The sequence below is a fragment of the Peromyscus eremicus genome, chromosome 3 (genome assembly GCF_949786415.1).
Source record: "Peromyscus eremicus chromosome 3, PerEre_H2_v1, whole genome shotgun sequence".
In the NCBI taxonomy this organism is placed as follows: Eukaryota; Metazoa; Chordata; class Mammalia; order Rodentia; family Cricetidae; genus Peromyscus; species Peromyscus eremicus.
Window position 1 is genome coordinate 81,420,213 of NC_081418.1, and position 15,764 is coordinate 81,435,976.

The 15,764-nt window shown below is 39.1% G+C and overlaps 1 non-coding gene and 1 gene segment (V, D, J or C); one reads left to right on the forward strand and one right to left on the reverse strand.

The window, feature by feature from the left end:
* Nucleotides 1–9,371: 9,371 nt before the first annotated feature.
* On the reverse strand, nucleotides 9,372–9,432 carry LOC131907545 (small nucleolar RNA SNORD49). Its single transcript, XR_009378449.1, has one exon. It is a non-coding gene; the product is annotated as a small nucleolar RNA SNORD49 (small nucleolar RNA).
* A 5,519-nt stretch (nucleotides 9,433–14,951) lies between these two features.
* LOC131906343 (immunoglobulin kappa variable 1-39-like) lies at nucleotides 14,952–15,451 on the forward strand. The segment is given in 2 exon segments: nucleotides 14,952–15,006; nucleotides 15,129–15,451. Coding segments are annotated over 2 exon segments (378 nt in total).
* Nucleotides 15,452–15,764: the final 313 nt, after the last annotated feature.

Consider the following 15,764-nt stretch of genomic DNA (forward strand, 5'->3'; position numbering starts at 1 on the left):
CTTGTTGGGTGCAGCATGTTAAAATCAGCATGGTAAATTGAAGATAATCTTAAAAGACACTGTCTCCCTCTGACTTTCAGCTAGTGGAACAATTGACCCCTAGGAAAGGGGACTTCTATAAGAATTCATGCTGGGAAAAGGAGAGGCAGCAGCTTCTCTGCAGGGAGGAGATGTCATACAGTGTCTTACAGGATGAGAAGGGAGCTCTTAGCTATGGTTAATGGTAGGCAAGACCACTGATTGAGCTGTACTCTACTGCTTCAGTGTGCATATTTTGTGTTTAAACTTTAATCTCATTTCAGCACTGCAAAAAACTCAGATAGTTCTCTGGATGGATTTGTCCCACTTTCCAGTGTGGCCACATTGAATAACTTTCCCTTTTTCTGATTTTTCCTTTCAAATTGGCTTATTGAGGACAGGTTGCCAGGACAGACTTGGGGCATATTATATAATCCAACTTAAAGAGAGATTATCTGAGACTTTGTCAGAGGAAGATGTTGAAAGATTCAAAATGAACAATTGAGTCATCAGAACAAGGGCTCCTATACATTCAACAAGGAATCATGATTTAAAATGGACAAAGTAATAAAATTATAACCAAATTAATCAACAAGAAATCTAACAACCCAATCCATAAGTTAGCTAATGAAGAAGACAGTTCTCAAAATATGAAAAACAAATGAACAATAAACAACTCCTGGCTCTTACAGTCTTTTGCCTCCTCTTCTGTAACAGTCCCTGAGCATTGGAAATGAGATGTTCTATAGATGTCCCATTTGTAGCTGAGTGTGACATTAACATGTATTCTCTGCACTTTGACCATTTAGGAGTCTGTGTCAGCCACAATCCACTGCAAAGAAACGTCTTTAATGAGGTCTGATAGCTGAAATTAATCTGTGTGTAGAGAGTTATACATTTAGAGGATAGTTTGACACTAAAGGCATTTAGCAAAATAATGATAGGAGGTTGTCTCCTGGGACCTCTGATCTGCTCAGTCTTTGATTTTTGGTTAGATGTCAGTACCAGATGTTTGTTTCTTCCTGTGGTGCAAGTCTTAAACCTAATTTTAGAAGGCTGTTGTATAATCTATAATATCTCTGCTACTCTTGGTCACATTATAAAAATTATTATTGCAGTTCACAGGGCTCACAGCTGAGTAAGATTGTTGATGATATTTTCCCCCTCAGCAGACTATATATTTCTGTACTATGAAAACTTATCACTGGGGTCTCCCTGCTTCATGGTTAATACTAACTTTATTTTTCCATATCCTTTAACAAATGTGGGTAGAGTCTACAGAAATAACACCTCACCATAAATTTCTGTTTGTAAACTGTCTTAGTTTGTGACCTCTAGTTGTGACCACAAGAAATTCACAGAAGAAAGTGTTTATTTGGACTGATGATCCAAGAGGGTTAGAATCCATAATAGTGGAGCAATGGCATTGTATCAGCAGCAACAGCTGAGGACTAATGTGTTGAACTACATTTAGGAGTAAAGACCAAAATTGGAATGGTATGTAGCTTTCAACTTTCAAAGCTAGCTCCAAATAACAACCTTCTTCCAGCAAGCCCACATCTCTAATATGTACAGTGGCAGCAACTGAGGACCAAGTATTCAAACACTTGACCATATGGGGTACACTTTCATTCAAAACACTACAGCAACCAGAAATAATAACAATCATCTGTATTGTTTAGGGAGGATCTCCAATGTACCTCTGATCAACGTCTTGAAAGGAGGTATCACAAACCTAGGAACAGAGTTTTTTATTTGGCCAACTATACCTTCTGGGATGAGATTAATGCCCTGTATAGGCTAACACTACTTAGACTCTTTTATAATAGTAAGAATAGTTAGGGAGCTTACCAAATAATAGGTTATTTATGGCCTTTTACAACATTCTTAATGTTAGTTTTCTCTTCTCCAACTCTGTCCTCAACTCCATACTCTCATTCATATCTACATTTAACTCTCCCTATCCATTATTCTCTTTTACCGTATCCTTTCCCCTGTGCTCTATCTCTCTGTGCCTCTATCTCTCCCATTTAGGATCCTTCTTTCTCTTCACCATTTCAATGGTCCATTTATAATTTCCTGAATTCAATAACTACTCCAAATTAAGCATACAACTCTAAAAGTTTGTCTTACATAATGCAACATTTCCCAGATAAGTCCACATCTTAGTTAGGGTTTCTATTGTTGTAAAGACACACCATGACCACAACAACTCTAATAAAGGAAAAAATAAATTTGTTCTGGCTTACAGTTTCAGAGGTTTCCTCCATTATCATGGTGGGACTTGGTGATATGCTGGAAGATATGGTGCTGCAGAGTTCTCCATCTTGATCCACGGGCAATAGAAGGAGGCTGTGTGCCACACTGGGTGTAGCTTGAACATGTGAGACTTCAATGCCCACCCCCGCAAAGACATACTTCTTTCAACAAGACCACACATACTCCAACAAGTACATACCTCCTAATAGTGCCACTCCCTGTAGACCATTCATTAGAACACATGAGTCTATGGGGGTCATAACTATTCAAACCACCACAATCCAGTCTCCTAGAAATTATATAATTTAATTTTTCTTTATATAAAAGTAAAGACATGAATTTTTAAACCATAAAGGGAAAGGAAGTTATGTTGTTTATAGGAAACTGGATATAACTGAAGATAATCATATTAATCGAATGAAGTGGGCATCAGATTGACTACTATCACATCATTTCTCTCATTTGTATATATTTTTCTTTTTATTTATTTATTTTTATTTCTTATGCATTGGTGTTTAGCCTGCATGTGTATCTCTGTGAGTGTGTTGGATCCCTTGGAACTGGAGTTACAGACAGTTGTGAGCTGTCATGTGGATGCTGGGACCTGAATCTAGCTTCTCTGGAAGAGCAACTAGTGCTCTTAACCACTGAGCCATCTCTCCAGCCCCTCATTTGCATTTATTAGACTCTATAATCACATGTGAGTACAATACATCTGTTAAAGTGAAACTTTTTAGAGGTGTAGGAATCCAGCTTTGACCTTTTGAAGGGTTCTTGAGGGGAAGAGTGAGAAATGAGGAAGTATTAGATAGAAATATAGATGGAGATGATGAGAAAGACAGAGACATAAGATAGATTCGGGAGGGCCCTGGGTCAATACCCAACTTCCTTGACTTTATTTATGATGGGCATTTATACATCAGCAAGGGGAGGTGCAAAAGGCCTCCCCATCTCAAGGTCGAGGTATAAAGTACCAACTAGTGTAGACACTTCAAAACACCTGGTAACCACACCTTTGGCAAAATCATTCCATTATTCAGCCCTGTTGGGCAAAGTAAGCTCAGACTTTCTGACCTTGACTAAGGCCTTTTACTAGGGAGCCTCTGTGGGCCCCCACTTAGAGAAACAAACTGTGAGGCTTTAGGCATGGTATCATGTTTTAAGAGGAAACTGAGCTAGATTACTGGGAACCAAGATATTTATTATAGGAGTTATAAATGCTGTGAACAGACAGAAATGAAGATGGCATGGTGAGGGCACTCCAGGGAGAGTTTCTGGACTTTCAGTATTGGGAAGGGTTTACAGTAAGAGCCTACAGTCAACCTCTGTGATTCTCAGGCAAAAAGGAGTGTGGGGACCAGGATTTGCCTAGTGCCAATACCTTAAGAACAGCAGCATCCTTTTCTGATTATATCACTTCCCAGGTGAGAGGTCCCATCCTTAATGTCCATGTAGGATACCTGTCTGTATCCACAAGAGTGACAGAGCTCCCATCATCAATGTCCATGTAGGCCCTTGATGTTATCCAGGATAATGACAGAGCTGCAGTAAAGCTGCCACTAGATTCTGCTACCACATTTTTCTAGGAAAGAGACTAACTTGAAGGGAGAGAAAAGGGAGCATGGTGGATATACAGGATGGAATAAACTCAAGGATAATATGTGCATGCATAATAATTAAAAAATCTTTACATGCTGTTTTACCTCTATTAATGGCAAATTTTATACTACCGACTTTTCTTTAGACCAGAGTGTTCTTACAGATTTAGATTTAATATGTGTCATCGAATTCCCATTTCAAAGATTTGTTGATCATATTCCGGAATGGTTATCTTGGGAGCAACAAATACCAGAAATCCTCTAAAGCTCCAGTCCATGCCTTTATTGAATAAAATACCTCAAATATACATATGAGAGGGGATGTGCATTTTGTATTTCTGAAGATTAACTAAGGTCCCAAGAAGATCTTTGGCCTTTGCAAAGACTGTCCAATATGACTTTGCCTTATTGCAAAAAAGCCATGCTCTTTTGCACCCAGTACCCCCACAAGTAATCCAGAACTTCACACTGATGTAATTTTTGCCCAGTGCTGAAAATAGTCAGATATCTAGCACAATGTTTCTCACAAAGGTGCTCTTTACTTACATTTGACTCTTCGCAAACACTCATACATGTCTGTAAATTGTATTTTTTCCTCGAGGGAAATCCATCCATGCAAGTCTGAGATAAAGCTCACTTGTAGTCAAACTTGTTGTCTATCAATGGCTGCTCAGTATGAATGCTAAGATTGAGATACCTTGCCTTGTTCCTGGGACTGCAGATATTCTAGATGGCTGATAAGAACAGAAATGAACAAGGGAAATACAGAAAGATGTATAATCTCTTAATGGGACAATGCATTCTTCCTTCCCAGACTGCCCACTATACAGTATCCTGCAAAGCTCTCCACAGCTTCTACTAACTATTCTGAACATCTAAGTAAAATGAAACTTTCCCCTTTTCTCTTTCTATTTCTTTCCTAAGCATACTTCCATTTATTCTTTGGCTTTTCTCATTGTTATTGAAGTTCCTTTCCTCTTTCTGCTATATAGCTGCTGTTGACCTCCCTGACTAACTTTATCAGCTTGGATTTTTTTCTTTCTCTCCTTTTTTCATCTCTCTTCTACTCTCAGTTTTTGAGATATATAATTTTCTTACCATATTCTTTGACTCTTAAATTCTAATAATCTTTCTTTCAAGTCTCTTTTTAAGTTATTTTATTAACAAGACATTGATGCTGAAGAAGAGACACCAAATTTCCCTGATTGAGTCTATATTCTACTGTCTACAATCTCTAATTCTGTTTTCTTTTAATAAATGTAATTCTACAGTATGTGGCTGTCGATAAAACTATAAAATAAATCACCTGGTTTCAAAATTCCAAGTGTTCTTTGACATTTTAGGTTTAGAAGTTGCAAAAAACAGTTGACAAAGAATATCAAATATTCTCCACCACAACATGTTGCTATAAAAGTCCACATTTTCTCTAATTCCCAAGAAAGAGTTTACAAAGTAAAAACCAAGTCTCAAAATTCAGTATGGTAATAAGAATTACACATCAAAATATTAGTGGAAAATAGGAGAAAAAAACATGGATTTCTTTCTACAAAAATAGGAATCAGAAGACTGGATAGGCTTTAGTAAGTGAAACCATAGCAGGCATATAGTCTACCACTGAGTAGTATTAAGCCTATGGTTTGCATATTTTTAGTGGGGGGAGTGTTATTAGACTTTAGATTGTATTGTGAAACACTGGGCAACAAATTTACTTTCTGGAAAGAATGAAAAATTTTGATGTGAAAATTATGACCTGATATAACAGCAGACACAGAAAGAAGAGGTGATATATCAAGATCCGTAGTATAACATGATGTCTATGGAAAAAGTGTCAGACAGTGATATAGGCTGAATCACTCATTCTTGATGACCACATGAATGTAGATATGAGCACCTAAGATTGATTGTGTCTCCTTAACATACTTGGCATCACTTGAGAGGCAATAGTCATTCAGATAATGGCGTGCACTTAAGAAAATAGGAGCTTCAGAATATGCAGTGTAGGTTCAAGAACCACTTATAAGAGGCATATATAAAGGGCACTTGGCAAGACACCCTGTAAGGTCAGATTAAATATGAAGAATGTTGAAGAACTCACTGTAAATCTGTACTCTAGTTACTCAAAAATATCTCTCAGAGAAGACCACAAAGAATTTCTCAATGAAAATCAAGCTTTAAGAGCTTGGTTTTCAGAGCTCAGCATGTGTCTACTTCATGAAGGAAGCACAAGCTACTGTGAAATCTCAGCTAAAGCCATTTCCCAGTAGGTTTCCTCTGCCTGGATCAAGCCAGAATCTACTTGAAATGTAAATCCCTCAATTTTCTTTTCTTTTCTTTTCTTTTCTTTCTTTCTTTCTTTCTTTCTTTCTTTCTTTCTTTCTTTCTTTCTTTCTTTCTTTCTTTCTTTCTTTCTTTCTCTCTCTCTCTCTCTCTCTCTCTCTCTCTCTCTCTCTCTCTCTCTCTCTCTCTTTCTCTCCCTCTCTCTCTCTCTCTTTTTTTGAGACAGGGTTTCACTGTGTAGCTTTGGAGCCAGTCCTGGAACTTGCTCTGTAGCACAGGCTGGCCTCAAACTCACAAAGATCCGCCTGCCTCTGCCTCCCAAGTGCTGGGCTTAAAAGCATGTGCCACCACCGCCTGGGTCCTCTGGAAGAGCAGTCAGTGCTCTTGACTGCTGAGTCATCTCTCCAGCCCCTTTCTCTCAATTTTCAATACAGATCAGCATGACAGAAGAGCTTCAGGTCATTTGTAGAAGCCACTCCCCTTTGGGAGTTTATGTCATTTGGATTCCATTTCATGAATAGCTCTTCAGTGCCATCAAAATCTGATACTTGTATTTATTTTGTTTTTTAGTCCTTATACATTTTGTTACAATGTTTTTGATTTTCTTGGCCCACAGCATTTTAATTTTAAGTGCATAATACTATTTATTTTTAATTAAACAATAGTATATGGTAATAACATTGGTGTTGATATTACCAAGTATTAAATTCTAAAAACTTGAGTAAATGCATAAAGGAAAAAGTAACTGAAGACATGATAGTGAATCAATCATTCTCATGGAATTATGATTATGTTTTCTTCATTCCCACAAGAATCCTAAGTATCTATATTCCAAAGGAGTGTTCTAAAATATTTTTCAATGAATATCTTTATCTTACAGTATTTTATTACGCCAAAGGGCTGTTATCCCACAGGGGGCCTGAATTCAGGGAACCCTACAAATTAGATATACCAACTTGTCACAAAATTCAAGTGGAAAATAAATAAAAGGTAGAAATTGATTTAATTAATGCAGCCACTTTTTACTGGAAAGGCAACTGTTATCCATTATTTAACCTCTACCTTTGAGGGTACCCCACTTGAGGGTAAATTGACAAGAGATTGAGAAGTGGTATGATTTCAAGATTTTTTTCAAAGTATGGCTTCTTGTTGATTTTCTTGGATCCGTTTTACCAAGTAATTTTGTTGAAATCCTTGCTCTCATAACTTGTTGGTAAATTTTGGTCCCACTGAAATACTTGCTTGTGTCTGTGGTCCTAATTTCCACCAAGAAACAGGCAGGTCTTCACTGTGAGGTGAAATTCCTAAAAGGTACATTGTCCTTAAGACTAGAACAAGAGCAGAAGACTCTCAGAGGAATATAATTGTTTAAACATTGCAAAATTGCCTACAGTGATGTGGAATCATAAGCTGTGCACTTATATCCTGCACAGATGTTTAGGCTAAAAATGGGCTATTTTTATAACAGGAGGTTCAAAAGGCTGAGGTTCAGCCTGTACCCAGTGTGCTACAGAGGAAGGAACTCCTCTCTTGAGCCTTGTTGTTGAGGAATGGGCGAAAACAGGGATAGAATATTTTTTTCAGGGGATCTAAGAAAGGGTAGAGACAAGAACAGTAGGATCAGTTGGGGAGGAAGAAGGGAGGTATGGTTGAATAAGTAAATGCAGAGAGAGACAGCTGGAACTGAGTGACATTTGGGGGACTGTATGCAAACTAAGTGCAGTGGAAACTTCCTAAAACATATTAGGGCAATCCTAATGAGGTCTTCTAATAATGGAGATAAGGAGTCCCAACTGGCCTTTACTTGTCACCAAATGAAGCTTCCAGTACTGAGACTGGGTTGCATCCAATTGAATTGTTGACCAAGGGGATCACATGGAAATTCCCCCAAACTCAGGCTGTTGCTAAGATAATGGGCTGCTTTCCACAAACTCACAGAGGTGCTCCATGGCCAAGGATACCTACACAATTCATTGAACCTTGAGATGTCAAGCTAGTGCTTACATAGAGCCTTCACCCTGTACTCTAGTGTCTTTGGTGCAGAAAAGTACTCTGAAGGCTATCCAAAGAGAAACATATACACCAACCCAGCCTTGAAACTTTTGACATACACTTTCTCCTGCCTGCAAGATATGCTAGGACAGTAGTGGCAAAGAAGTTGTGAGAATATCCAACCAATGACTTAAGGAACATTCCATGAGATTAAACTCATGCCTAACATAGCTTGGAGGGCTGGAAGCAGTGACTAGGACTAGATAGCCCACAGGCCTAGGGTAAAACCAAACACTACTCATCTTAAAAATAAATGTTCAATAAAATGACTCCTAATAATATTCTGCTATACTCATAGATCAGTGCCTTATTTGGATGGTTGCACATGGTAACATCTCCATCTGGAGCAACCTCCTCCCATATCTGAGTTCCATTCTCAATACTCAGTGTATGGATTAGAATAGAGGAAGCTGTGCTGCAGTAGCAAATGCATTCCAAAAATCTCAGCCTTGACAGAGAATGACTCTCAGTTCTATCTGTTGGAGTCTGAGTGGATTTCTCTTGAGAGTCTCTTCTGTAGGGCTTGTTGCCATAGGCTTCCTTCATTGGTTTCTTTCATTGGTCTTTATCATGGGTCTCTGGCTTGAGCATCTTGATAAGCTCTTACCTGTGTGACTCCTATACAGGTACCCCACAGGACTCTTGCATGTTTCCTTCTGCCTGACCTCACTTTGCGGTCCACCTATGGAAATGGGCTTGCTTACTGCTAAAGACTCACCTGAGATCTAACCATTTTCTTTACTGAAGCTCCACCATGTTAGAGCCTAAACAAGAAGAAGGGCAGTAGGGTGGGAAGAGATTCAAGGGAGGACATATGTGTTTACAATTGACTTAGACCTCAGGAAGGAATGCACGCTGCTTTCAATTTTTTCCCTTTGAGGATGTCAGGTGGCCTCATTCAGATGCCCTAGGTCTGAAGATGGTAAGGAACTTAAAGATACTTTATGAGTAGAAATGGTCTCTTGGTCTCAGATCTGGACTTGACCACTCTGCAGTATCATCTTCTAGCAGCCTTCCCTGAGAACTCTAAATTATACTTTGTATTTGCAAAGTTAACTGAAAGGATCTAACTGGTAAGACTCTGTACTGTCTTCTAAACCATCAGTGGCCTCAGGCCACTGTCTGAACTGTGATTTCTGTCTAGGAGGGACCTTTAAAAAAAGCAACAATCATCCAGGAATAGTTATTGCTTCTGACAACACTTCCTACTAGTGATCTCATCACAGCAGGCACCTTGCTCCTACATGCTGCCTTCACTCAGGGTACCTCATCCTCTGTCTACATGGTATAACATCTTATTAAAAGTTGGTTACATCCTTGCTATGGTTTGTCATTCCATCAAAGCACACAAATGTTTTCTCAAAAGTAACATAATCAGTGGGTACTGGGGATGGAATCTGAATGCAGACATGTCTGGGTTCCTATAAGTTCTTTGCTTATGAACACATTTATCCAGTAAGTAATTCAAGTTTATGGAATAATAGAAAAGTCAAAACCAGATTTAGGTGTAAGTCAAAGCTCCTTATTTTGTTTTCTATATAGCATAAGTTGAATCCCTCTTTACTTCAGTCCATAAAACATAAATCTCTTGTTTCTTCACACACTCGAAATGAAACTAGTTCAAAATTGAGAGCAAGGCACACACCTCATATTGCTGTAGTATGGCTGCTTCCTTTCATTAAAATCTCTGACTCATCGACTCCTCATATTAGGAGATCCTATAAATATAATGTGTCCTGAAGTGGAAAAAAACATCAAAAAAAGGGGGAGAAAAGTGGATAGAGAAGAGATAGTTTGGCAGGAGTTGGGAATATTTGAGTGAATATAATCAAATGACACAATATGAAATTCTCAAAGAATTAATAATAAAAAGAAAAAGAAGAAAAAACTGGTCTCCACAGTATTAATATTTAGATTCTCTCATACCTAGAAAGCACTAATTTAATGGAAATACTTAATTCAAGAGTTACAGTCCAGGTATTCAGTGTGCCCCAGACTCACAGATGAAATCCTCTTTCCCAGGTGATTTTGCTTTGGAAACCATGGGATCTGGATATGGATGACTTATTTGAAAGATTTGTCACTTGAGGGCATACCTCCGAGGATTTAGTTTTTCCTCACTCATTGGCTCATTCACTCTCTTGCCTTCTGTCCGTCATAAGGTGAGAAGCTTAGTCAAAGAGTCACTTCCACATGGTGCTGGTTTTGCAGAAATGGAGAATCTAACAACTATGGGGTCATGAATACTTCCCCCACAATCTCAAATTAATGACTTTGTGGCCACATAGGATATATGGCATGTTTGAAGTCCCTATCAACAGTTTCTGAGGGCAATGGATAGATTTCTGAGATTGAAGCAAAGGATACAATAAATTGTCTATGGCTAAAGAGATGCCATGAACATAGAATATCTTTAATGAAAACTCTAGGCAATATGTGAAGCCAACCCAAGACAGATAACATGTGGGTACAGAGGACTAAGACATCACTTTAGGACTACTGAGGCATGTCTGTGTTCATGTGAACCAGTTTGTGATAGACAGAGAGCCCCAAGATTTACTTACACTGCTTAGTTATGGTCTTGCTTTCATTCACTTCCTGCTTGAAATTTTCCTATATGTTCTTTTAGAAATGTGAATGTTCACCATTTTCCATTGTCTATTGTAAGCTCATTTTTTGCTTTTTCCCCCTTCTTTTCTTTATAAGATCTGCATATGTAGCATAGGCTAGATCCATAAATATCCTCCTTAGTGTCTCAAATTTCATGGTTACAGCAATTTAACAAAATACCTAGCAGCCTCCTTTTAAAGATTTTGTGCAACCTTGCAATTAAAGTCATGTCTTATGTTTCACATGGGAAATGGGGGTTGACTTCACTTTTTATGAAATGCAGGAGCTGTAAGGAGTGAGGGCGTCTTAAATTACTTCAACACATTTTGCTTTGTAAGACAGGCATTAGTGTTTAGGTGTCAGGGAAGGAATGTTAGAGATTGAATCTACAGTGTTCTCCCTAATGCCTGTGTTGAAAACTCAATCCCTAATTGATTGTACCACTAGTAAGAGGAAGAAACTAAGAGATTGGATTTAGTTAGAAGAAAGTCACTTCAGAGTGCTTCTGAAGTATAGGTTTTTGTCCCTAGCACTTGGCATATAATCTTTCACTGTCATTATCAATCTCCTTTTTTCTTTCATTCTTTGAATGATGTTGACCTACATCACATGCCCTCTACCACCATGCTCTGTCTCATCACAGGCCCAAAATAATACGTGTTTAGGTACCTGGGATTCTATGAGACAAAAGAAACATGTCCTCCTTCAAACTTGTCTTTCAGGATTTTTTCCCCACAGTTATTTACATCTAGCAAACAAGATTTTATAGCCAAGAATAATTCTGGAACTCTCTCATCTTAAAGTAAAGCTTTTATCTCTTATCCCAATGATACCAACTGATAAGAAAGCTAGAAATGTTGGAGTATTAAGCAAAGCCACATACAAAAAAAAGTCAAAGATACTGTTTTCCATTAGTTTTATATGAATAAATGCCAATATCTTCAGAACTGATTCAGAAAACAATTTTCTAACAGCTTTGGAGGTCAGTAGCTTCCCGAAGTCCACTCAAATAAGGAGAACTTTGTGTGTCTTGCAGACTTCAGAGGAGGGAATCTAATGCTCACATTTATTTTTCTTAGATACTACATTATGCCCTGAACAATGAATGTTCACTATCTCCCACAACTCTGATAACTTTCCATTGCAACCACCACTATGTATAGCTCAATGTCCTCTCTCCCTACATGAATAGCATGTGTTTTTTATATTGATCTCACCTACATACTTCAGGATAACCATTCCTTTTCAAAATCGTTAACTCAACCATACCTGACAAGTCCTTTTGACCTGTAAGTTGAAATTCATAAGTTCTAGACTAGACTTAGATAGTTATGGGAAGGTTCAGTGAGATTTATTATTTCTCAACCAATGTTTTATCTTATTAAAACTTGATCTTTTTGAAGAAGGACAAATCAGAAGGCTTATTTATTAAGCAACAGAGTAGAAGACAGCAAGGCCTACTGATATTTATACACTATGTATGCTAGTTTCCTCAGTAGTTATTGAGATTGTTTTAGATGCAGCTATGCTCACTACTGTACCATCAACACACACTTTCTTATAGCAGTATAACCCAGAATCATCATCACTGAGTCATAAATGATTCAATTCAATCTAAGGTCCATTGGTAAAGTTGATTATTTCTGGAATTCCCTTTATATGTGCACATATCATTAAAGGAGTGGTAAGAATTCATATCCCAGATGTCCTGCAAAATAATGACTTGTTTGTTGTTTTAGGTTGAGAGGAACTATCATCCTCATCTTATCATCTGCTGAAGTGTGCTCAATGAGGCTTCCTCCAGATCCTGGGGCTATCATGTGAAAAGGCAGAACTGTTTTCCAAGCCTCAAAGATCAAAGAGATACACAGATGCAACTGGTACATATCAGCAGAAAGAGAGTGAGGTGAAGAGACAGGGAAGCTAGTAATACTATTAATACAGCCCAAAGCTGCTGTGTGGTACTCCTGATGCGGAAGATGTCAGGTATCTTGAAGAAGCCAATTCATGTCTGGGTGTTTTTCACACCCATCACTCAAGTCTAGGACTCTGGAAAATCAACTGGGTCAGGCTCAGGCAGTGACACTGCCTGTCCTTTCATAGTTAGGATTTCTAAAGATCCCAAGGTTTCTCTGTCTCCAGGACAAAAGTACTGAAGACCTCATAGATTTGACTTCCCATGATGGTAAATAAGGCTGTACGGCCAAGACAGAGACACTGGTGTGAGATTTGTGGTATTCAATTATTTGTGTTATGAGGATGCACAAAAACTTCTGCATCTTAGTTTGGAGACAGAGACATACTGCAGACAGTGAGGCTGCTGCCTGCATAAGTATGATATCTATTGATAATGTTCAAAACTAAAAGGTAAAAATACAATTTTTAATACACAGTAGAGCTATGTATTGAGTAACAGTGCTTTCTTTTATATTATTCAAGTCTGTTATCACTAGTCAGTCCTTCATGCTGAGGAATTGTGGAAATATTATCAAATGGCAGAAAAGTGGGCTAACATGAAGAATCTTAAAATGAGAAGAAGGTACATTTAGTCTCTGGGTATCAATGTACCTTCATTTTCACATGGAGTCAGAACACCAGGTGACAAATGACACATGTTGAGATTGAGGTGTTACATGTGCTTCTACTTTGTATTTCCCCATTTTGTACTTTAGTAAGCATGGATAAGACTGTTAAGTCTTTCTTTTTTAATTAATTAAAAATAGTTGTGATTAAAAAATTATCCTTTTATGACTGGACTGCTACTCACATCACCAGGGAGGCTACCTGGAAAACAGGACCCCATGAAAAATATGAGGATCGCGCAATGACAGAGAAATGGATGAGAAATTGCGGGAGCGGGAGATCCCAGCTGGATCAAGAACAGAGAGGGAGAACAAGGAATAGGAGACCATAGTAAATGAAGACCACATGAGAATATAAAGAAGCAAAATGCTAGAGAGGCCCACGGAAATCCACAAAGATACCCCCACAACAGACTACTGGCAATGGTCAAGAGACAGCCCAAACTGACCTACTCTGGTGATAGGATGGCCAAACACCGAGGTAAAAAAGGACTAAAATGGGAATTTCACTGTTACATTTCGTGCTAGAAATCCCACCCAATGACTGAGGGAACTGGATGCAGAGATCCATGGCTAGGCCCCAGGTGGAGCTCCAGGAGTCCAAGAAAAAGGAGGGTTTATATGAGCAAGAATTGTTGAGACCAAGGTTGGATAAAGCACAGGGACAAATAGCCAAATGAATGGAAACACATGAACTATGAACCAATGGCTGAGGGGCCCCCAACTGGATCAGGCCCTCTGAATAGGTGAGACAGTTGATTGGCTTGATCTGTTTGGGAGGCATCCAGGCAGTGGGACCAGGTCCTGTGCTCAGTGCTTGAGTTGGCTGTTTGAAACCTGGGGCTTATGCAGGGTAGCTTGGCTCAGCCTGGGAGGAGGAGACTGGACCTACCTGGACTGAGTCTACCAGGTTGATCTCAGTCCTTGGGGGAGGCTTTGCCCTGGAGAAGGTGGGAATGGGGGGCGGGCTGGGGGGAAGGGGAGGAGGGCGGGATGGGGGAGAATAAGGGAATCTGTGGCTGATATGTAGAACTAAATTATATTGTAAAATAAAATTAAATTAAATTAAAAAATACCCTTTTAATTTAAAGAAATGACTGCTCCAAACTCACAAACCTTCAAAAGGAGAATACAGATTACTTTTTTTAATCAACAAGGATTATTTCATTGGAGTTAAGATTTAATAGTCCTTTCTCTGTTGTATATTCACTGACAGCAGGAAATTCTTTTGTATCCATCCCCCCAATATATCCTTGAAAAATATAATTCAAAATTGAGCTTACGTATAGTAGAATTTTCAAGTAATCTCCAAAAATGTCATCTATGCTTTTAAAACATTAAAAAGGAAATGAAGTCTCGGGAGGCACATGTGTGGTCTGACCTTGGGCATCTGGGGACACTGTGCTTGTGCTCAGTTACTGAGATGAGCAAGTCTTGCAGCTGTGCCCACCCTAACTGGTTCCCAGTGATTTGCATGCACTCACTGCACAGCCTTGAGGACTTCTTCATATACCAGTCACACCCCGTACAGTTGTTACTGAAGTCAGGACTCAGCATGGACATGAGGGCCCCTGCTCAGCTCCTCGGGCTCCTGCTGCTCTGGTTACCAGGTAAAAAAGGACTAAAATGGGAATTTCACTGTTACATGGTGATTATTGTTGACTGAAATTTGAGGAAAGTCTTTTCTTATCATGCTTAACTATGTGGCTGTTTATTATGTCTCCATTCCTAGGTGCCAGATGTGACATCCAGATGACTCAGTCTCCAGCCTCCCTGTCTGCCTCTCTGGGAGACAGAGTCACCATCACTTGCCGGGCCAGTCAGGGCATTAGCAATTATTTAAACTGGTACCAGCAGAAGCCAGGAAAAGCTCCTAAGCTCCTGATCTATTATACAAACAGGATGCCAGATGGTGTCCCATCGAGGTTCAGTGGCAGTGGATCTGGGACAGATTATTCTCTCACCATCAGCATCCTGGAGTCTGAAGACACTGCAACTTATTACTGTCTGCAAGCTGCTAGCAACCCTCCCACAGTGATACATGTCATAACATAAACCCACATGGAAGTAGAAGTGAGAGGCTAGGCTACCCCAGCTGCCCCTCCTCATGAGTCACATATTGAAACGGTGTCATAGATGTCACAAGATTTTTAGCAAAACTCATGGAGAGACATTTGTTTTAGCAGTAGAAGCTAAAGAGTCCTCTCTGTACCCTATCTTTATCTCTCTTCATCTTCAGGAATCCAGTTTATCAATGGCTTTTCTGCCTTAACAAAGTACACAGTCATTCCCTGCAAGAAGACTGAGTTGTATCCCTACCTGGTACTCATCAAAACAGTAGAAGCTTCTGTGGACGTTCCAAGCACAC